At 40.6% G+C, this 24,215-nt stretch overlaps 3 protein-coding genes across 12 annotated transcripts in view; 1 reads left to right on the forward strand and 2 right to left on the reverse strand.

Moving 5' to 3' along the window:
• Positions 1–133: 133 nt before the first annotated feature.
• On the reverse strand, positions 134–5,769 carry LOC129178690 (interferon regulatory factor 1-like). Its single transcript, XM_054771162.1, has 7 exons — positions 5,648–5,769; positions 4,410–4,509; positions 3,118–3,291; positions 1,087–1,224; positions 961–1,004; positions 797–890; positions 134–473 (listed from the first exon to the last, which is right to left on the reverse strand). Exons 1-7 carry the CDS (start codon positions 5,735–5,737, stop codon positions 355–357), a joined length of 759 nt encoding a protein of 252 aa, XP_054627137.1. The 5' UTR covers positions 5,738–5,769; the 3' UTR covers positions 134–354.
• A 223-nt stretch (positions 5,770–5,992) lies between these two features.
• Positions 5,993–12,631, reverse strand: LOC129178546 (uncharacterized). Of its 2 annotated transcripts, XM_054770873.1 has the most exons (10): positions 12,457–12,631; positions 12,102–12,337; positions 10,184–10,292; positions 9,860–10,008; positions 9,641–9,786; positions 9,404–9,563; positions 8,950–9,043; positions 8,795–8,873; positions 8,608–8,681; positions 5,993–8,417 (listed from the first exon to the last, which is right to left on the reverse strand). In XM_054770873.1, exons 2-10 carry the CDS (start codon positions 12,157–12,159, stop codon positions 6,641–6,643), a joined length of 2,646 nt encoding a protein of 881 aa, XP_054626848.1. In that variant the 5' UTR covers positions 12,160–12,337; positions 12,457–12,631; the 3' UTR covers positions 5,993–6,640. The 2 variants fall into 2 exon arrangements, with proteins under 2 accessions (XP_054626848.1, XP_054626849.1); XM_054770874.1 differs by having other exon boundaries at positions 10,190–10,292; positions 12,102–12,631.
• Positions 12,632–12,730: 99 nt separating this feature from the next.
• smyd3 (SET and MYND domain containing 3) overlaps positions 12,731–24,215 on the forward strand; it is a 75,018-nt gene continuing 63,533 nt past the window's right edge. For 8 of the 9 annotated variants that reach the window (XR_008569726.1, XR_008569728.1, XR_008569727.1 and 5 more), the window contains exons 1-2: positions 12,731–12,952; positions 18,464–18,505. Coding sequence is in view for 2 of the 9 variants with exons in the window: in XM_054769657.1 (XP_054625632.1) it covers positions 12,792–12,952; positions 18,464–18,505 (203 nt within the window). In the remaining 7 variants the exon portion in view is untranslated. The remainder of the gene's footprint in view (positions 12,953–18,463; positions 18,506–24,215) is intronic. The other variant, XR_008569731.1, reaches the window with a different exon arrangement.

Genomic DNA, 24,215 nt, shown 5'->3' on the forward strand with positions numbered 1-24,215 from the left:
TTAAAAAAAAAATAAATTTATACTTACATACCCTTCAGCAGTAGTAAATGAATTAATATTTCTATTTTAAAAAAATAAAATTTCTCAAATGAGATACATGCTTTTCAAATGAACATGTAAGGTGTTAATGCAATATATTGTACTGTCTTTGCAGTCACAATGATGTCAAAAATCTTTTTCTGCGGTGCTGCAAGCTAGGAGTCATTTAATAAGTGTGATGCAAAATGATCTAACGCTTGGCTTGGAACAAGATCACGTCTCATCTTCCATTTCAGAAGCACTTAAGAGTGGAGAAAAAGCAGGTATGTGACACACACGCACGCGCACAGTGTTGTTTTATTGAGCTTTGTGCCATCAGAGCATTATTGTCTGCTGATGTATGGACCAGTCTGACACCTCTTTACTGCAGTTTGGAGCCAAAAGGTCACTGTAGGTGTCTGCATGCAGAGAGAAGATGTTATCATCAGCTGAACCTGAAAAGCACAACACACACACACAAAACGATTATCTTAATAGCATATTCACTTTAATGCACCTCTAATGCATTTATTGACATATTCAGTCATCTTGTTTGTTTACTGGAATGCAGCAAATACCCTCTTGAAAATTGCCAAAGACTACAGTATATACTAACTTGTCCTTATATCTGAGAATATGCTGGAGCCTATAGTAGTTGACTTAGACTGGTCACCAGTCAATGACAGGCAAACCTTCACACTCACATTCACACCTACGGACAAGTCATACGATCACCATAACAACACAGCTTTGTGTACATAGTGAAGTGTGGTCCTACAGTGCCAGTGGTCCCACAGTGGGTGTGACCTCCATCCTTTCTGAGCCCAAGTCTGGTTGCTGGTTGGATCAGCACTGCTAAAGTGCTCCAATAACTGCAAAAAAACCACCAAAAAACACAGCTATATTGTTGCATTTGACTGCTTCGAAATGCTGCCGTGATACCTCACATCCAGCCTGGTCCTGCTCATGCAGGTCCTCCCACGTGTCTGCACAAGATGACAAGCGTCAGCATCAATCATCAAAACTAAAACTATACGCCTGGTCTGGAGAAGTAAAATAACCTTTCACCTTGTGCAGGAGGAATACTTGGACATGCATCATCTGTGGATGAAGTGGGAGATGCATCATCTGTGGATGAAGTGGTGCTTGGAGGTTGCCACTCTTGTTGCTGCATGGTGCTGCTATCTGCCTGCTGACTCACAAGCCCTGACAGGACAGCACAGGCTAGATGGGGCTGAAGGTTTGGCACGGCCATTATTGCCAACATTGATTAGAAGAATCATTACTAAAATGATTTGGAGGGGTGGGGCGTGGGACAAGAAATGAACCATTACATCAGTGGTGTTGACACCACCCTGGTGGTGGGACAGAATATGGCATTGGGTGAGAAAACCAGTCAACTATTGTGTGTATATATATATATATATATATATACAGTATATTTTATCCAGTAAGAAATAATAACAGTAGAAATAGTCTGTTCGAGGATGCGGACCCACAAGTGGGAACAAATATTGAGGAGAAATGGACAAAGAAAATGTATTTTGAATGGTAAGTTTAGCTTCAAAGCCCTGTCAGATGCCTCTCCAAAGCTATTGCATCTACTGTTTAGAGTTGATTTGTCACGGAGTACGTACATCGACTGCTAGGTAAGTGAAAAGGTACATAACTGCCGGTGTTTTTTAAATCGTCATTTATATACTGGTACCTTGGCATACGAGTGTCCCAATTAAAGAGTGTTTTTAGATCCGAGCCGTCTCGCGGCTGATTTTTTTCTTTGAACTGCCAGATAAAATTTGGGTTACGAGCTGCTATTTACCGGCAGGCATAGCCGAAGACAGCTATTTGGGGTCTCGTGTCAATGTGACCATGACTAAAGATGAGAATGGATGTAAATAGCATTAGCAGCGCACTAGCTAGTCCCTAGGAAAGATTTTCAACACATCAGCAAAACATATGTACATTATAGCGATATAATTTATCTTATTTTTATGTATCGTGTAAAACTATGGCAGGAACAACATCAAATTAAAAGCACTAAATTAATACAGTGCCATAGAGAGAGTTGTGTACCACAAATGTGCACATCAGCACTCAATAAGGTCATCAAATCCAACCTTTGTGCATTCCCACATAGTGTAAGCATTTAGGACCAAATACGAGGTGAAAGAAAAAGGGGGACAATACAGTATAGTATGTCTGTGCAGCGTGGGAGAAAGTTAGAAGGTGCGTTCAAGGACTGTAGGACAAAGTGGACACGCCCCCGCTTAAATGAAACATGGAAATACCTTGGGATTTCTAACTGCACATTATTTTTTATAATTATTATATTTCCAAAATTGATATGATGTGCTCCTTTACACATTTGAAAACACTGTAACAATGCTACTATTATAGAATTGCCTTCTTTACTTTATAATGTAAGATTCATGTCTACACCAACAAATGTGACCGTTGAATCGTATCAAATCATTCTGTTTTCAAAATATCAAGTTTTTGAATCGTAGCTTAACCTGTAGATACATATGGAATTGTTTACCACAAAGAGATTTACATCCCTACTTATGATAAATAAAAACTTCTATCTGCGATTAACTATGAGTTAACTATGGACACAATGCGATTAAAGATTTTAATCGGTTGACAGCCCTAATGTAAATATGCGTAAAAATAAGTAAAATAATTCAAAATCTCTTTTAACTTTAATGAATTGAATAATGAATTGAACTTTTGTTTTTAACAAACGGTCTCATAAGTGTATTAAAAAACGTCTGTTAATGTCACGCCAACTGGGGAAAATGTATTTTTTAATAAAAAAAAAAAGTCTCACAAACGTAAAAAGAAGTTAACCACTAATGTGATGACAGCAATATTTTATACATGTATTGTAATCATTTTTGGTGGTTTTGTGAGTTACCTGAAATTTAGTGAGAAAACCAAATGTTTTTAGAAAATGTTAGAAAGCACTGTATTACACTGTGATGTGAATCCATGTCAAAGTGCGGCTACAAGTTACTGTATGTTCACTTTTTTTCAAATTGGTGCCAATTAGTATCATTCGGCCTGGGCGGAGGTTTTCCCTCTGCTGTGTATAGTCACCTCTCTTGCGTGCGTGTGGTCTGGGAAGCATCTTATAGACTCGGTAGGCATCGCTGCCGCTCTTCTTGCTGTGTTCACGCAGCTCACATACGTCAGGCAGAGAGTTCAAAGCACAGCGGAAGTTGGCCTTCCATGTCTTTGGATCAGCTTGGTGTTTGCCTGGATGGTATCGCCCTGCAGTTAAAGGACACAATAATAAACATACTGTACGGGTGAATTAATACCAGTCTAAAGAGAGCATTATCCTACTTGTAAAGGCACCATTTTTAATATAGCTCTTGTATTGGATCTCATGAGATGTTTTGGTTATTGAGTGTTGCTGTCAGGGCAATATGACCCCATGCACTTTGATAGCGACCAAAGCTTTGCCATTAGCAAAGCGTGACCAGTGGGATCATTTTCCTTACTCCTCACAACATGTAAAAAATACAGTCGTTGTGTTATACAAGGATGCGTTTTCCAGCAAATCGCCCCTCCCCGCCAAAAAACACATTCCATTAGAAGTTTTACGAAGGAATTTTGGACAAACATTTATAAGAATGACCGTTTTTTTTGTGTGTGTGATTAAAACAGTCTTTTCAATAATTGATTCTGACAAAATGTTGAATAAAAGCAGTCGTAGTGTTTTGGAAATAATCAGGGAATGCACTCTGCAAGTCCATTTGTGTTAAATGTGCAACATTCTAGCAATAAATTCCTGCAATTTAGCAACTTGCTTTCTGTTGAAGTCCCATGAAAGTGTCCAGTTTTGTCAATTCCTAGAATGTTGCAATGTGCAAAAGGTGAGAAACACAGCATGGCTGAAATGAGTGTCGCAGGATTCATTCTCGCTGCTTCTCTCTAACATACATCGCCCTCGATACTATAGTATGAGAAGTGATACCAGTGTCATAAACCTTGGTATCAGAGTGTTGATATTTTGGTATCACCATCCACGACTAATCAGAGGTCACTGATGTTGGACCTGAGAGAGGGTTTGCTGGCTCACCATCTCTGTTCTAGTTAATCCCAAAGCTCTTCCACACCAAACTCACCCAAACTGGCCTTCATGGGCCTTGCTTTGTGCACTGGGAACAGACAACGGTCTTAATTTCCCAAACTGTTCCTACAAAGTGTCAACAGTACAATTGTCCACAATGTCTTGGCAAGATGAATTAAACGGGTTCTCTATGCTTTTGTTCATGTCTTGTTGGAGCAATGTGGTTATGCTCAAGGTTTATTTTACGTTATCATGAGAAAAGAGTCAAGATCACTAAGAAACAATCATTTAGGAGCATCAGTATGTTTACTACCAGTGTGCATGGCCCAGCTTCTGAAGAGAGTGGCGTCTCGGTCGATACTCCAGCTCTGACGAGCTGCGTGTTTCCATGGGATTTGGAAAACTTTCTCTGACTGAAGACAGAAATAGAAGAAAAAAGGCTGCGTTGTATAAAACTATTTCTCAGTGTCTTTACCACAGCACTACTAACTAAAAAATATAGGGGGGTGGGGGACAGTTCTATACTTTCACACTACTGGAACTAAATGCAACTAAATGGAATGGGAGCCAAACAATGCTCCCTACTTATTGTTTTACTGTGTCAACATGTGAGAAAGGTCATTGCATTTTTGCACAGCACAATTAAATGAAGTAAAAAAATGTACATTTACATTAAAAATGAATGAATAAGGCGTCTTTTGCACAGGTCTCAACATTAGGTACACCCGCACAAGTTTATTAATTGTGTGAATGCCCTTTAGGCCATTTAAAAATGTTTTTTTTCTTTTTATGATTATTCTGCCGCTTTTTGACGCTTAACTCCTCCTTCATTTTTCAACCGATTCACACCATTCAAGAATCAAATAGTTCTGTACAATTAAAGGTATCTATTTTTCCACATTTAAAAAATTAATTTTTTTTAAATATTTTTTTTCCCTTTTATTATTCCTTTTTTTTTTGCTTATTTTATTTTTTCCACCACCTCATTAGGCTTGGGCATTCACACGTAATGTCTTCAGACATTGCAATCATCTAGTTAAAAAATAATATTTGTAATTTACTATACTGTAAAGTAATTATTAAAAACAAAGAAAGAAAGAAATACATTTTAAGCACACAGTATACTAATTCTAAAATATTTCACGACAAAAATTTTTTAAAAAATCAATAATGAATTTAATTCCATGCATCCATCCATTTTCTTTGCCGCTTCTCCTCATTAGGGTCGCGGGGTATGCTGGAGCCTATCCCAGCTGACTTCGGGCGACAGGCGGGGTACACTCTGGACTGACGTTATCCAAAATTGTGTAATATGTAATATTGCTCACTTTAGTTCATTTTTATGCACTGTAAAAGTTAGGAAGCGCTGTGTTACCTTGCGGTAGAAATACAGATAAAAGTGTGGCTACAGTATGTTTACAAAGATAGTAAAGCTCTTTGATTGACACAGCCATTCATATACGCTGCGTGAATTTGAGAATATTTCATGCAGCTCCTGTATTGGATTAAACTGTGCAGGTATTCCTAATGTTATGATCCATGAGCGTCTACCTTGTCAAGCCAGCAGACTCCTGGATACTTCCCAGACTCGATCTGTTCCTCCAGCCACATCCTCAGCCTGAGGCGGCCTGCTGGTCGCATGCTTCAGTCCAAGGCTTCAGGTGTGTTGTGTGTCAGTATGTGTACAAGTGCATACGGGTGTCAGCAATAACATCGATGTTTAAGATGAAAAGGAAGGCTTTGCTCCTCCAATCAGCCAATCAGAGGCCTTCGCCACCTCTTGCAAGCATCCTCACCACTTGACTGTCTCCTCTAGTTACAGGAAGTCACACACACACACACACACGAACAACCTTTAAAAAAACTTGAAAAGGCAGATTTGTGATTCAGCTCTTGTATTGGATGTCATGATATTGTGCAGATGAAGCGTCTAATGAATGTTTATTGTCACTTTATTCATGACATCATCAATAGAAACACAGGACTGGTAAGTTAGTTTGAATTACACGTGTCTCTGTTATGAATACGTGGATTTTTATGGACATGACTCCTCCGCTTCAGAGAAGTAGTGAGTGAGGAAGTACGTTGCACAATGGTGACTTGTTGCTGACTCTTTACTTGGCTGTGACGTGAAACGTCTTTAAGGAGTCACATTTCCCAGGCTGAAGACAGAGATTCATTTTAGAACATAGGAAATCCTTTTCACCCCAGTTTGTCAGCTACTGTACTTAGTACAGTGCTTAGTTCACAGCACTGATTTCCATAAAATGAGCAGCTCTACATTACTGTACATTATACAGTATTTTGGTGCCAGTAGGAATAAAAATATGGATACACAGTTATTTTATCTGACCGTATATTGTTCTAAATGGGCCCATACAGTTAATCACACCCTCCTGTTGAACAGTTCTTTCACTGCAAGGCCTACGGATCTGATTCAAATTCTCATATGAAGTGCTTCAGGTAGTTACAAACACACACAATCACACTAGTGTAAGTTAGAAATACACAGGGCCAAAAGCACATGCAGTAAAACAACCCACGCTACACAATTTTGTAGCCGCTCTCAGTGATAATTTCATGTGGCTGGTCAGCAAAGACCAAAAAAGGTCCTTGAGGCTCAGGGAGGCATCTGTAACTCTGGTCAGGTGACACTGGGGCTACTGTACCTGAGTGCTTCCCTAAGCCCCGAAAGGCTTGGTAGTGGACATCCACTGGAGGACTGTCTTGTGATCTTGCAAGCATGAAGCTGTGACCCTTGTCACCTTGACTGGCATCCTCTGATTGATTTTCTGAAGACTTCTCCCAGTCTTCTACTTTCTTGCTTTTGGGGTCAGCAAATGTAATGTCAGAGTGCCTCCTTAAAACCTGAAACGCTTGGTAGTTGCAACTGACTGGAAGACTTCCATTGTCAGCACCCACAAACACCTCCTTGCATCTCCACTGTCCTTCTCCTATTCTGGATTCAACATCTCCAATCAGGCTTGTTTTGCTGCAGCTGAAGGATGCGTCATAGTTTGAAAATCTCCCAGAGTCTTGGCGGCCCTGCTGGTAAGATGTGTCAGTCAACATGTCAGACGAGACCACGGCTGGTAACACTTGCTCGCTCTGTTGGTAGTGCCTCCTATTACCCTGAAAGATTTGGTAGTGGGTATCCATTGGAAGACTGTCTTGTGATCTTGCAACCATGAAGCAGTGACCCTCATCACCTTTACTGGCATTTTCTAATCTTTTGTCTAGAATCTTCTTCAAGTCCTCTTTTTTGTCAACACTTTTCTGGTCTGCCGTCTTAATACCAGGCTGCTTCACTAGACTCTGAAATGCTCGGTAGTCGCCATCCACTGGAAGACTGTCTTGTGATCTTGCAAGCATGAACCTGTGAGCCTCATCACCTTTACTGGCATTTTCTAATCTTTTGTCGAGAATCTTCTTCAACTCCTCTTTTTTCTCAACACATTTCTGGTCTGTAATCTCAATAACAGGCTGCTTCACTGGATCCTGAAATGCTCGGTAGTCGGCATCCAGTGGAAGACTGTCTTGTGATCGTGCAAGCAGGAAGCTGTGAGCTTGATCAACTTTACTTGCATCTTCTAATGGTTTTTCTAGAAACTTTCTCAAGTTCTCATCTTTTTCACTGTTTTTCCAGTCAGCAAACGCAATGTCAGAGTACCTGCTTATACCCTGAAACGTTTGGTAGTTGCAACTGACTGGAAGACTGCCATCATCAGCACCCACAAACTTTTCCTTGCAGCTCTCTTGTCCTTCTTGCGTTCTGGATTCAACATCTCCATTCAGGCTTGTTTTGCTGCAGCTCAAGGACGCGTCAGAGTTTGAAAATCTCCCAGAGTCTCGGCTGCCCTGCTGGTGAGATGTGTCAGTCAAAATGTAAGAAGAGACCACAGTTGGTAACACGATGTCTTCGCAAGCTGACGCTTGCCTGTCGGGGCAGGTGGAAGTGCCGCCCACTTCTTGGTAGTCAGAGTGGCACAGCATTCCAGGCTGGGACTGTTCAGTCTTTATCTGGGTGGGGAAGCTGGGCCTGATGAAGGAGTATGTTGTTTTATTTTGACATCTGTATGTTCCTGAACATTGCTCGCCACAACAGGGACTGAGGCGAGTGGACGGTAGACTGCTGGTCAGGGGATGGTTGGTTGATTGTGACATCGGGTTGATGTTCACGAGGGCTTTGCTGAGCGCCTCCTGGACACTCTCGATGATGTCGGCAGCTTCTGTGTGAGTGTAACTGAGAGAAGTTGGACTGTTGCCGATTCCACTGCTTTGAAGAAGGCTCTCGATGCTGCTGTCAAGGGACCCTTTTGACCTGCAAGCAAAATGTTTGGTTAGATAAAATGGCCACAAGAAATGTCCTCCATCCATTGATTTTCTGTACTGTTTATCTGGGATGGAGCCTATCTCAGCCGACTTAGGATGAAAGGCAGACTACACTTTGGACTGGTTGCTAGTCAGTCAACAATTGTGAATAGGGAATTAAGTGGGATCACTATACTAACCATGATTTGATGTCATCTAGGGTCGGGGGCTCTACATAGATGGATGAGATGATGGGGGGCGTAGACTTCAAAACCTACAACAACAACAAATCTTCATCAACTCTTTGTCCATTCAAGTATTCAAAGAGTCAAGTGGACGGTCAAAGTTCATGTGGCCGTAAGGTCAACAAACGATCTCATTTCTCACCTGTTGCTCACTCGGATTTAAATCGAGAAGTTTTGACTTTTGATAATCGACGACTGAGTCCCAGTACTTGGCTCGGCACCTAAAATAATACGGAGCCACATATGAACACACACAAGCTCTGCGGTACCTATTACGAAGGAGGAGGGAAAACATACTTCACGTAACAGCCATACATCCCACTGGTGGCAATGACCGCCACCAGACTGAGGCTAACAATGACTGCCACCAGGAGGCCCTCGCGTGCTGGTGCTGTGGAGTTACAAAAGTTACATAGCATATAATAGGTTTCAATCATTTCCTTGTGATGCTGAAACATTAGAATAGTATTCACAGTGTGGCACAGTGAGCCAGAATATAATCCAATTGCAGCCTCTCTTACTCCCTGAAAAGCTGATTTTCTGGAGAATATTTTGTGGAGCATTCTGCTCGACCCATGCTCTGATCACTCGCTCACTGTGGGAACTAAAAAACAATTCATTTTGGCTTTGACATAACGAGAAGTCAGCTGAGCAGATTTGAAAAAGAGGGTTTTCCTTATGTTTCTCAAGCTGCCTGACACTTTGAAAACTGCCATGGCCAGGTGACATTTTGACGTGGATGAAAACTCACAGGTCGTGAATTCGTACACATCACTGCGGTTGCTTGGCGGGCTGCCCCACATCAGGAAGTTCTGCGCAGTGAACACGTACGTTGTACTTGGCTCCAAACGGTCACCGAGTATTTCAAGATAACTCAGCCCATCTGCAGTTATTACGGACATTTCAGACACCTGGTAAGAGCAAGGAAAATAAACATTCAATTTTTTTGAAGCCTATTGTTAAGTGATACAGGCAGCATTAATTTGACCTCTTTTGTGTCTCCTTTTTTGTGATAAGTCACATTTGTCCTGGTTTGTTCTCTTAAGTGGGCTTTTTCAATGTTCGGCATCCACGCCACCCGAAGATTCCCATTTGACTCCTTCACTGAGACGATGGTTGGGGCGTTGGGTTTTACTGCAACATGACAAGTCATTTCAGGGTAAATGAGGAAATGAGAGACTGGGTGTTGTGTGCGTTGTGAACTCACAGCTGTATTTAATGCTGATGTTTTTGGACTCCACATATTTGTCGCCTCTACGTACAGATGCCATGTGATTCTCGTGTAATATCAGAAACATATTGATGGAGCAGCAGCATTTTCCACTTGCACACTGCACAGGAAGACAGTACTTCTCACTGTGGAGCACAAAACAAAATCAATCATCATAATCTTATTACCAGCACTGATGGATGAGATACTGTAATGCATTCAAGTCTTTTTTAAAGGCATACTGTACATAAAGAATATTGTGCATTGGTTGCCGGTCACAACCAGTGCATACATGTAAATAGACTGGTTTTGCAAACTCACCCATACCCGTCAAGGCTCAACAGGGTCACGTTGTAGTCAGTGCAATTTGGAGCGTCAAAGTGACAAGACATCAGATGCTCATAGTTGTTGGTACAATCAAGATTCACTCCTGTTAGGGTAGATTCACGTTACTACATGCTACAATCCACTGTACACAGTCTACGTGTTACCCTACATGCTACAATCTACTGTACACAGTCTATGTGTTACCCTACAAAGTACAATCTACTGTACACATGTCACACTACATTCACATTCAGCAAAATTATAGGTTTGATACAACTTATCGACCTTTTATGTCACGTCAATGTGACAAAATCTGTCTACGCGCTATCAACGCTTTATGTTACGGTATATGTTACCATCTAATACCAGTGTTGGGAGTAACGGTGTTAAAAATATCCTCATTACTGATGGGGTTATTGTTTTCTGGTCACGGGTAATACAGTTAATTACTATTTCAAACGTTACAACTAGGGATGTCCTGGTCCACAATTTTTAGCTTCGGATTCGATATGATTTTTTTAAATTGTCTTTTTTTTTTTAATAATAAGCTTTTGTTTGTGGAACTGAATATGGTTATGAAAATAGCTCTTCAAAGCGTTACAAACAATGCAACCAAAGTATTGCTGAATGTACTTTTTTATTACACAGCATAACCAACAATATTGTTTGGCTTTTTTAACAAACCTCTGAGTCACGTCCCTAATCCCATAATAGAGCCTATAAAAGTCCATTCACTAAAGATACAATTGCCGCCGACATGTCTTCTCGCGGGTGGTGAGAGTCGAGTGGCAACCAGCTTTGAGGCGCATTACAGCACCTACCATGTTGGAGTGTGGCCCAGCGTTACGAACGTCATACGACAACCGTATCGGCCCGATCTTGTGGCGGAAGCCGATATTATCCGATCGGCCCGATCTTGTGGCGGAAGCCGATATTATCCGATCTTCAAAATACAGTGGCTCGGCAGCCAATCCCGATCCTGAAGATTGGATTGGGACATCCCTAGTTACAACGCTGTTACTGACAGTGAAACGTGGCGCGTTATTATGCACTGTTATTTATATCACGATCTGGATGTTGCTTCAGTCGCCATTGTTCACTACTACTATACAGGAAACTAAATAACTTGTCAACATGACAAACCAGTCAGAAAAACACTTCCGCCTAGCATTTTGGTGGAGAATGTCAAGTCACAAGCTCAGCCTTAGTCTCCTGAAACATCTCTCAAAGGAACACGCCACTACACAGCTAACTACAAATTATTTTACATATTTGAAGTGTTTTCAAAAATGAAACGCAATAATTACTTTCCCTGGTAATTAATTAGATTTATGAAGGAGTAATTCGACTATTAGTCCAATTACTTTTTCAGGAAAATAACTAGTAACTATAACAAAATAACTCACTTTTTAAACGTAATTTGCCCAACACTGTCTATTAAGTCTTCATGTCACCCTTCATATGTCATTATATTACAGTATATGTTACACTCGACCTGTCATGTGTACACATGTAAACTTGTAGTAAACATTACGTACATGTAACATGATACCATCTACATGTCATTTCTAGATGTGACAATGCATGATACAATCTATCACCATGTTATGTCAACATGTTACAGTGCTTTATAAATCATCTGTATGTCGCTTGTTACAATGTTACACTGAATATGTCAGCATTATGACACGTGTGACATGGAACGTTCCAATGTAAACAAGTGAAAGTATGTTACAGTCCATGTCAACATCTGAAAACACGTGAAATATGATGTATCTTTATGTTTTTACTCTATCTCATGGCATTTTCCAGGCTTAAACATGTTCCATGTTATGGCTACACGTTACAATCCATCTACAGTGCATTTTTAAAATATATCTGTTTACACTGCAGTACATTTCACAGTTCTTACCAGAGAAAGCTGCTGAGGTTGCTATATTCCCAAAATGAAGAAAAAGAAGGGCAAACATCCTGACTAAATCAAGTGTATTTTCCTTTCTCTTTTGATCCGAGCAGACAATTGATTACAGTTGAGATCCAACTCGGATATGGGCACCGTGTATAGCACCGTGAGCACACTTCCTCATTTGGAAAAGTCTTACTGGAATTGTGAGCAATGGTTCCAGAGAAGCGTCACTCCCATTTTCTCTGAAATTGTAGGTTGAACATTCACACAAAAGCAAGGCCGAACATTTATATACAACTTTGACAATGCAGTACATCTTAAATTAAACTGAGAAAACACAACGTAATTAATCAAGAAATACTTTTGTTACTCTAGTTTCAGTTTGTTGCGTTGAACTGCAGTAATTCACACTGAGGGGTGCGTCTAAGCATCTAAGCATTAAAAGTAAGTCTTTCCATCAAATTAGAAATACAACCTGTGTAAATACTGTACTTTTTTGGGGCAATTAATGTTTTAAAGCACTTAATCTTAGCGCATTCCCCAAACTGGAAAACACATCGGACGTAGACAGGAGGAAATACGTGATGACGTGTTACGCGATTATACGTGTATGACGTCATCGCGTAGCTAGCATACATCGTGCGTGCTTAAACATTTGTCTGTCGGATCGCGCGGGCTTGTATAAACGTGACTATCATGGCATCCAGGTTGGAACGGTTTGTAAGCCCGGGCAAAGGTAACGGCCTGCGGGCGACAACTGGCATTAAAGTTGGCCAGTTGATCTTCTCCTGCGAACCCCTGGCGAGCTGTGTGTCCAACAAAGTAGCCAAAGACGTCTGTCATCGGTGCTTCGCACGGTAAGAGACGCTTCTTGCTTGTCTTCTGCGTTAGCAGCCTGCCTGCCCTAAACACGTACAAAAGTAGCAACTGTGGTTGTGTGCTAGCCAGCATGATTCGTTAGTCGAGGACTTCCTGCTTATGTGCTTTTTGGACAGTAGATGGCGGCATTTGCTCACTCAAGAAAGCTGCTGGGTTTCCATACAGAATCCTTTCCAGGACAACCAAATCTTTCCAGTGATATGTGGGATCTTCCCACGATCATTATATATTATTTGCGTTGGACCACACAATTTTGTTGTCTTACTGACTGAAGACATCGCTTGTCGTTTTATAAGTGAATCTGAAATAATATCTGACACATAATGCTCCTTTTAAGCAATGTTGTGATTATGTTAGAATTCCTACATAAAAACATGGGATGCAATCATGCAAAAGATGAAGTATTTTCCACATTATGGGAGACTATGGAAGATAGATTGATAGAAGGACTGAGTGAGGACTTACCAAGTAGAGACTAGGGATGTCCCGATCCACATTGGCTTCCGACCTGATCCCATTTTTTAAAAGTCTTGCAGATCCGATCTGTTACCGACCTTTTTTTGTAATAATAATAAGCTTTTGTTACAGCTTTTAAGCTTTTGTTACAAACATTAATTTGTGGACTTGAATATGGTTATGAGAATAGCTCTCGAAAGCATTGAAAATAATGCAACCAAAGTATTACTGAATTTACTTTATTACACGGCATGACCAACAATATTGTTTGGCTTTTGTAACAAACAAATGCGAGTCAGATGCCTAATCCAATAAAAGTCCATCCAATAAAAGCTAAAATTGGAGAAAATGGGCATGCAAAATACTTTTGGGATCGGACTACTCATTTGACATGGTCATAGATCAATTTGTGTGTGTGAATATGTGACATTGGTGAGTGGCAGGATTGTTTTTTGTTTTTTTAATTTAAATTTACTGTCTGTAACAATGTCAACATTAAGGTCGTTTTCACAGCCTTGAACAGCAAATGCATTAATTAATTTTAAATGCAGCCTTTTCTTCCACTCCTTATCTGTCAAGTGCCACCAGGCCAGACAGGTGATTCCGGTGCATGTTTTTCAAAAGAGTGTAGTGAAACGTGATATTCAAAACACCTTTTTCTTTGCACATTTCTTCTCAACATTTGTTCCCACCTCTCGGTCTACAACAACTGCTGCCGCTGCGGTTTCTCAAACTACGGCATCGGCCGAGGGTCAAACAGAATGCGCGCTTGTTAATCACGTGTCAAAAAACGTAGTGCCGTTCCAGTAAACTTCAGTTAACACGTTACTAATGCGTTGACTTTGACAGCCCTGATTTGCTATAATTTTATCTTTATCATCTTATTTATATGATTTTTCCTTTAGGCAAATGGTTTTGTGTGCAAAATTGTGTTAGTATAGTAGTACTTTATTAATCCACAGCAGGGAAATTCATCTTCATGTATTGGCAAATTTAATAGTTTAATTAACAACAACAACAAAGAAGCTGCATATTTTGTTGTGTGATTGAAATTGAATGTTCTCTCCCCCCCATTCACGCTGTTAAAAGCAATAAAAACATGCAGAAGAAGAGACACACAATAGCATTCACACATTCAAGTTAACTGTTATTGCTAACATGGAATAGACATTTAAACACCACACAAACGCACACACTGCGTTACAGCTGCAGACTACAAGCCTTAACATTGGATCTTGGCGTTTAATCAATATATTAAATAACAAATTCACCCTCTCACACTTGAAGATGGAGTAAAAACAAGAAAAATCAATAACAGTTTGTACCTTTGCTGAATTCCATTATACTTGCATGCGTGTGTGTTGGTCAAGAGACATGTTAATGTGCTTGTGTTATTGAGATACTGAGTAAATGGCATGGCTACATCTGCCGTACTGTACGCACCTGTCAAGACAGAGTCTTTCATTGATTTAATATTAGTGAGAGATGTGTAAAGTTGAACTGCTGTGATCAAACAGCTGTCGAACACACACACACACACACACACACACACAGAGCTAAAGGCAGCAATTAGCCTGAGAGGTGTGAGGTTTTTCCCGAAAACACCACACAAAATTTGTCTCCACACTGTGCCGGATTAGTAAATAGTTGCATTCAGACGGGAACGCGTGACCGGCGTGAAAACTGTGTAATACAAGGCACACCTACGTGTGGCGCTGTGAACAGACACGCATACGGAACCACGTGACACACCATGCTACAGAAGAAGAAAGAACGCATGCGCATAAGTCCGTCGTCTTCCGCTTTCCACGGCTCGTTTAGACTTGCGACAAAGTGGAATTACCTCTGCAAGTCGTTTTGGGAGTATAAGAAGAAAATACTAGGAGAATGTCTACTGCGGTGAGTCATGACACCCGAAATATTCAGATATGTTGGCTCGTCGTTAAATCTCACTTCTGGTCACGGGGCGGCGACCGGTCGGTGACCTCATCGTTTTCAAAAAGCAGCGGATTGCTCGTCTATACGGAAACGACAAGTGGCCTTTTTCAGATGTTCCCACTCTGGAAGCCGTTTAAAAAAAAAATACTGTTTCGGGACACCCAGAACGCCTTTTTGGTGTGGATGAGAGGCTGAAACGATAAAACACTTGGCCGTTTTGACCTGAAACGTTTGCGTGTGCCCAGCCCCTGTGTACTGCTGCACCAACAAGATGCTGCTTGTCTTAGTGTCTGTGAGTGTGGGGCATCAAAGCTAAAGTTAATTACAGGCCTCAAAGGCTTAGATCAGGGGTCGGCAACCCATGAGCAAGGAAGGGATGGTGAGCTAGTGTAAGCAGTGAGTCTCACTGGAGATGGAGTTTGGAGCTCAGTCTGAAGCAAGTTACTGCATAGTAAAATAAAACGAATTGACGAGAGCATAGCAGTATGTTTTATAATGAGAAGCGCACTGTAGCTATATGTTCGGAGCCTGTGACACGCTAATCGCTGAGGTGGTGACTCTGGGCGAGACAAACAGTGTGCCGTGGAAGCTGACTGTGGCGAGGCGTGCAGATCTCTCGGCAACAACTGCAGAACAATACATGCTTTCACTTTTACGTCTTCAAGTACCAGTCCCTACATTGGTTGCTAGTCGCTTTTGGGAAAATAAGTCACCAAGAAGGTTTGGAAAGTCGTGGGGTTTCGCAAATAAATTGCCAAGTTGGCAACTCTGGGCTGCACATGAGATAGGAAGGAGGGGGGAGCCGTTGATGATGGAGAATACATGAAAGAATCGTTCCCTAAACATATCGGAGCATCTTTTGTCCGAATTACAAAAAATATACAAGAAATAATTGAGAACATCAAAAAAATGCCTCTCTATGCAAAGACAAAGACAGGACCAATAGAATGGTTATTAATGAGAATTCAGCGCGGGCTCAACGCTATTTAGCAAACATCACTCATATGCAGAAACGTGAACTCTGGTGAGCTTTTTTATGTTAAAGTTGGCTACATTTTGTTTTCACCACTTAAAAGGCTTATAGAGTTCAGTGCTTAAATGATTTCAGAGTAGGCCTACACATGCTGGCTGCACTTTTGTTAAATTTTATAACAGGTAACAGGTAACATTTTTAAAAAATTACAATTTCGACAAGTTTATAAGCTGTGAAATGTTTGGCGGCTCCAGACTGTTTTTTTTTTTTTGCTGGAAGAGGAGGCAAAATGGCTTTTTTGATGCTGAAGGCTGCCAACCACTGGCTTACATGGAAGTAATGACTGATATACAAAGAAACTACACTCACACGCACGCACGTTGGCAGCATTGAAAGAGCCTGGGGTCAACAAACAGCAATGAAATGTAAGAACAGGTAGGCGAGGAGGGATAACCATGGGAATAAAGCCAGAATTAAATGTAGGAAAATGATCTTAAATGCTATAATTGCAAAGTTAAATAAAGTACTCATTAATTGTTTCAGTGGAAAGTTTTTTGCATTGGCAGCATTCGGGCATTAATGAAGTGATTGATTTACAGCCTTTATTTGGAACCTATTTAAAACTGAACATACGGTAATCCATTGAGGGATAGCCATTAACTTCATTTGTTTGTTCTCCTGCTGGGAAAAAACTATCGAAATACAAATACCGTAATCTGTTTCAGTGTCAAACCGTCACCATTTTAAAAAACTGTACAGGTTTAATTGACACTTTAACTGCCATGCATTCTAACTGCTGCGCAAGTGTAAAAAGACGTCAACCAATGTATCATAAAACAATATAAAATTTGAAAATGAAGTAAAACTGCTCACCTTTTTAATGTGTGACTGGGGCGTAGTGTAAAAGGCACCTGGTAGGCAAGGCATTGAAATCAAGCCGACTTCATAGCTTGTGCTCCCTAACATCCTTCACTTTATTACATGTGTAAGAGGAAGTTACCCATCATCTAGTCCACATGTGTCAAACTCGTGCCCTGGAGGGCCGAGACGCTGCAGGTTTTCTCTCCAACCAGTTTCTTCAGCAGGTGATTTAATTGATAAGCTCCTTCCCTCAAACTGAAGGTGTTGATCATTAAAATCACCTGCTTTAGTGACTGGCTGGAAAGAAAACCTGCAGTGTCTCGGCCCTCCATGACATGAGTTTGACACCCCTGATCTAGTCAAACCGAAAAAAATTGAAACATTTGAAAATTCAAATGGCAAGAATTGCATATAAAATAAAAATCCTTAAAAAAAAAAAAAGAACCAAACTACTTACTGAAGTAGAGCATGCACGTCAAGCTAAGGAAGCACTCAACCTGTTAAAAATGTATCAATTATTAAATTCCATAGCATTTTTTGGGGTTGGCCAGACCCAAATCATATCAGCATACCATGTACTGTTTTTACTACTGCAATTTAACCCTCCAAATTAGGTCTGGGTTATATGGTCTAAAAGTAAAATGTCAGATTTTTTTTTCATAAAAAAATGTATTCATGATTTTTTTCCCCGCTCCTTTTTAAAGAAAACAATTAACAAAACAAGTACAGACAAGAGATTATTTAAAAGACATTTGGCTTGTATTTTATTAAAAACTTAACAAAAGTGACCTCTATTTCATTTCTGAAATTAAAGTGCCAGCTGTTGTTTAGTTTTAAAAAAGACACTTGTAGTTTGAAAGGAGATAGACTTACAGCCTGTCCACTCAGAAACGTTTTCAGGTCAAACGGCAAAGTTTGGCATTTCGGCCTTTCATCCACACAGAAATGGCATTGTGGGTACGCTGAAATTGTATTTTTTCAAAATGGCTTCCAGATTGGGTGGAAAAAATCTGAAAAGCCGCTAATTTCTGAAAACAGTGACACCACCGCCCCGTCGCCGTCACCTGACCAGAAGTGAGCAGGCCACACTGCAATATAATACATTTTCTGAATATTTCCACTGGCATGACTCACCCCAGTCGATATTCTCATTTTGTCTTACTGTCCAAAATGACTCGCAGAAATAATTCCACTTCGTCGTCAGTCTAGACAAGCCCTGCAAAGCGGACTTCATGCACATGCGTTCTTTCTTCTTCTACAGTTTCGGCGTCATCTGGTTCTGTCTCTGTTTACAGCGCCACAGGTAGGTGTGCCTTTTATGCATTTCACCTAGTGATCCGTTCCCGTCTGGATGTGACTATTTATTAATCTGACGCAGTGTGGATGTGAAAATCCCAGAGGCGTTTCCGTGTGGACGGGTCTCAGTCTGTAAGACTGGGGTGTCAGAGATTCCAATTCCACTGTGCATAAAGAAAAGGAACAAAACAAATGTGTGTTTATGCTGGAGGCACCGCATCATGTCATGCAATGTCAGTGACAGTTCCATAATTTATTTATTTTTTTGCACCGCCTTGCACCGCCTTCCGTATGTAAACCCAAGTCACTCTTTTTGAATAGCAGCCTACCATGCACTGTTGTGACTATTCCAGCTTAATACCGCAAATGACCACTTGACATGAGTATTGTCAACACATTTTGGGTCAAAGTAGCAGTTTTAAGAAATAATTCAGTCATTTCCAGCTTTTAAGACGAGAAAAACACCCACGCATTATTTGCATACACTTTTGCATTGTGTTTACCAACACAAAGGCGTTCAAGCACTCCGCCACCTTCTTGCTTACACCCCGCAGTGATAAGAGTGTGGATATAGTGCTATATGAAGCATACAGATTGCTACTTTAGATGCACATACTGTAGCCTCGCATACAGGAAAAGATGAGAAGAGGGAAATCATGCAAGTTAGCACTTCCCTTTCTCCCCGCCTTCAACCCCCCCCCCCCCCCCCGCCCCCCGTCCCTCGTTGCCTCGTCTCAATTTATTCTCCCATCTGCTTCTTCTAGCTTCTCTCGCGCCTTATCTGTTTTTTTTCTTCTCATTCCTCCTACTCATCTGCCCATCATTCACACGTATAGCATGACTTTCTAGCCTCCTACAGATGTGTGTTTGCATGCGTGTCCTCACGTCATCATGATAAAACACAACCTCATGCGCATCCCCTCAGGTGTTAGTGAATCATGCTCCAAACAGCCATTAAGAACTCAGCAAGGGTTCTGAGATGGCTCTCAATGCCACACAGCTGGCATGTTTTTCTTCACCAAACACACATACACACACACACATACACACAAAACCTCTTTTCACACACACACGTCTTGCACACCTCCAACACTAGATGGCAGTTGGGCCGGGTTATTGTCTCAGTGGTCTGTTTGGCATCTGAAGTCAGTGTAGGAATGGTTGAGCTTTTTCCGACTGAGCTCCATCCTGCCAACCTGTCTTTTTTTTAGGTGTGCTTGTGGTCTGCTAGTGGGTCATGTCCAGAACTCAGGACAGAATCCACGTATAGATGGCCCTCTTTCATTCACAGACGATTACAGTGGACTCTCCGATTTCTTACACCCTAAAGTTTGTACAGTTCGGAAGTTGACATAACTGAGTTCCGAGTGACTTTATTGGTATTGGCGATGCTCTGTTCAGGGTTTTATGCTGCCGATTCCGACACGAAACAATTTTTGTACTATTTGACACAAACCTGAATTTAATTTGATGCATGTTTCGGAGTAATACGAATACATGGGATATAAGCTGTTCAATAATGATTTTTTTGGCTCAAGAAAACAAAATTAACAGAATAAAATAATGCAAATAAACATCTTTATTAAATAGAAATATGTCCTGCTCTACTTAAAACAGAATAAATTCATACACTACTTCCTTTTGCAAGCAGATCTCCACTCAAAGAGTGTGGCCATCGTCTTTATGCCATTTTGTGCTCATTTATCATTATATAAAGGCAAACAAAAGAGTTTAACAAAATGTGACTGTGGTAAAAAGTCACATTTGGAGTCTAAAGACCAGACTCTAGCTAGCTAGCCAGCTAGCTAACATGTTATTATTAGTTGACTATTGGTCATGATTTTTGGACTTTTGTTGAGGCAAAGTGTGTACAATAAATATGGCACTTTTTCTATAACTTCCATTGTATCTTGCGGTATTTGTCTTATTTAGCAAAAAACAGTGTTTACTTGTGAAATGCATCACATTAGAACAAGCATAATGTGTTCATTAGACACCATTAGTTTGAGGGAAGAGCTGCTGCCAATATCGGTATCGGCTGATATCAGTAACGGTAATGAAGGCCAATATCAAGCATTTCTACATAGAACTAATTAAATGTCTACAATTGGCAGCATGGTGGGTTTGGAATAGGTCCACCCCGTTTAAAGGATGTGGAAATTGAACAGTTGATTGATGTTTGTTTCTAATTTACATGCATTTGATTGGTGTAGTGTGAGGGAGAGCCGTAGCATGGCGTGCTAGCTACTCAACCTGCAAATAAGAAAATCCACTCAGGCACGACCGGACAGTACAGCAGAGAAGAAGACCCCACAAATTAATAATATAAAACACACCCGGGCATAGAAGTAACTTTTGATCTAACAGCACGGTACTCTCGGGAAATTAATTACCATGCAAGACACACATATATATATATACACACACACACACGTGTGCAGACATGCTGAGGTAGGCCTAATTAAGCATTTGATAGGAGGGGCTTAAAAAAGTACACTCATTAAGTGCAGGATTTCAGGCACTTGCATATTCAAGTTGAAACTCGGTGTCCATCACATTTGGTATTCTTGTGATTCCATTCACTGCCTCACTTTTTCTTTTTTTTGTTCTTGTCAATTCAAAAACTGCTAATTTTGAGTTAAATTTTGCATGAAAAACACAGAGATCCAATGTTTTGTTGAGAGGAAGGCAACATGATAGTGTCATAATTGAGCAAGTCTGCCTGTTCCTAATGAAAGCCATCTAATGTTATTCATGAGTTTTCATAGCGTGCCTGCGTTCCGACACCGTACCTGCCATCCTCGAGACATCACTTTACAAAGCATCTGAAAGGGCAACTTCAGCAGGGTGGGTGGAAGGTTGGGAAAGAAGGGAATTGAAGTGAGAGGGAAAGAAGAAGATTAAAAGAGAGGATGATGAGAGGCACCATAATGAAGGAAAATGACTGCATTGGAAAGATGATATTAATCTCTGGATGAAAATTTTCTTTGCCCACTGCCAAGTTCAAGAAGCCAGGGAAAAGTTAATTTATTCGTTTTTAAAATTCTTCTGTTTTCTGTTGTTACGGTTAGGTCAAACTCAAATGGCTTTTATAATAATATTTTTATACTACTATAATTTAGTAAATTTAAGACTGCCGTGAGGGATTCCAATCAGTATACTAAATGGAAATGAAAATTTAAATACATTAGGATTACATTCTAACGTTACATGAATTTAAAAAAATAAAAAAAATCAATTCTCTGCATTATCACATTTGGCTTTCAAGTGTAAAAAGAAGTTAACCACTGTACTGTTGATTGGCTTGTGACGTTACGTCACAGATGCACCTGACGCATTAAACCTGCCATACAAACGTAAAAAGAAATGTACAGTTAAAACGCTAAAACCATCCAAAGGCTGGTTTAATAATTAGTGGCAACTTGCTATTTGCTGGATGGCTAGCATTAGCAGTCCGCTCTTGGGCTTTACGTTCACCATCATCACCTTGGCTACTCTTTGCTCAACATCTTGAAAAGTCTATCAAGGAAAGTCCTTGACCTTGCATGTAAACAAACCCCTCTCTTCAAAACTATTAATATTTCCTTCTTGTGGAGATGGAGTTTTATTTACTGCACTGCACTGAATTGCATGTGTTGTATGTTGAGTGGGTAACCTCGAGTACGTAGGTGCCTGGAAGCTGGCTCCATAACAGCAGTTGCTGATTGTGAGTCACCACTGTACACTGTATGTACAAAAACACACACTGCCCACCATATTACTGTAGATACAAATGCTAATGAATAGATGGTAATTGGTGCTCATTTCAAAAATATGAATTTACAAAATAACATACAACAAAGCGTTGATTCGATGCATATTACTTGGTTCTGGCTTAGTTGCGAGGTCACCTTTTTGTCTGTCTTTAATCATGTTTAACACCATAGAGTAATTGATTTTCCTCCTCATTAAATATCCGTCGTGACACCTCCTTGGCTTTGGTTCTCACTGGCGTGTCGATTCTTGCTTACACGGCACGTTTACCTCAGTGCAACATGACTGTCATTTGGGTCAGACAATTCTCTGAGGGGGAGGGGGGTGAGAGGTGGCTTTAGTGTAGCTTTCGATCCATTATTCCGTAAGTGTTATTTTTTCCATTTGTGGTGTCAGCAGAACTCCTCGAGTGTTTAATCACTTTGAGAGGCAACATTTTCCTTATTTGAAAGAACTCAAAGTGGGGTTGTGGTCAGCATCAGTCTTCCTGTTTGAGTTTACTTCAAGATGATTGGACTTCCCGGCCCAGCTGGCCGCTTGTGATGTGACCAAAGTATCTGACTTAAGCTCACTCCGTGGTTCTGCTAAATCTGAGCAGAGCCCGGCTGTGTTTTGGTTCTGGCTCGGTCCTATCTGTTGTTATTGCCTAGTGTCTCGCCGTGGGTGGCTTTTCACGTTCCTGCTCCTTCTCTGCATGACAGGAATAGCCGTGTTTTCACAAACCTTTGCCCCAGCATAGGACTATAAATTTAAGATTGGAAAGGGAGGACACGAGGAGATGGATGGAGGAGAGGGTGATAAATTACACTCAAAGGGGGCAGAAAATAGGTTCTATTTTGGACATTTGCCGTATGAACTTCGGGGGCCTTCGGCCAAATACAGCACTCAAGTTGTGTCCCACACTGATATGTCCACATCGGAAATGCTAAAGTTGTGTGGCTAATGTTGACATCCAAGTATGTTTTCATATTATAGCACTGCTTTATCCTTTAAGAACCTTATAATATTGTATGACACAAATGGTCTATGATAAGATACGCCTGAGGCTAAGTTTGCTTCAAAAATAATCTTTCCAGTCAAACGTTGGCTATAATAAAACCTTCAATCATACTGAAAATCTTTCAAAGTAACATTTTAATATTCTTAACTTCCATACAATTTATGTAACAAAATTCTTTAACAAAATTATGTAATAATAAGATGATATAACACTAGAATTATATAGAAATATTTACTTACTAGTGTCGGAGGTCCCACAATAGTGTGGCCAAAATCTAGCCTTGCTGGAGTTTAGACCTTTTAGTAAGACGCTCTACTGGGAACACACCAATTTTTGTGTCTGTGCCCTTAATGCTAATGTGTGCCTCCAACAAACACTATTGTGCACTTTATTCACTAGTCACTAGCGGTGTCCCGATCAGATATTGATATCGGATTTCAAGCCGATATCAGCAAAAAAAAAAAACCTGTATCAAATTATATCGGCCAGCATCTAAAATCTCTTATATGGGAGCTCCGATACAAGCAGTGGATTCCAGACTACGTCCCAGCACGTTTATCCAGCACTGGCTGGATAGAGCCCATGTGATTGCAACAACAGAGTGTGCTAATGTGTTAAGCATGGAGTAGGAGTGATGTCAGGTATATTTTTCATTGAATTCAGACAAAGACGTTGCAGTTCCATGTGGTGGCACAGCACCAGGGACGTTTAATACGACCAAACTCATTGCACATTTGAAGCAGGATTGTCACAACACCATGGCTTCCTGAAACATCCACCGCTGACGACACATTTGCAAAGAATGACAAACTCGGAAAAACATGAAGTCATCAGTTATAACAGAAAAGATGACTAACCCCTGTCGGTGCCGAGTAAAGTCGAGTTTATATGCTTTGAAATGACCACCTAGAACCTTGCTATATTATGCCTGTCTGCCACTACATTGTGGATAAAACTGTACCCC

The sequence above is a fragment of the Dunckerocampus dactyliophorus genome, chromosome 3 (assembly GCF_027744805.1).
Source record: "Dunckerocampus dactyliophorus isolate RoL2022-P2 chromosome 3, RoL_Ddac_1.1, whole genome shotgun sequence".
Classification (NCBI taxonomy): domain Eukaryota; kingdom Metazoa; phylum Chordata; class Actinopteri; order Syngnathiformes; family Syngnathidae; genus Dunckerocampus; species Dunckerocampus dactyliophorus.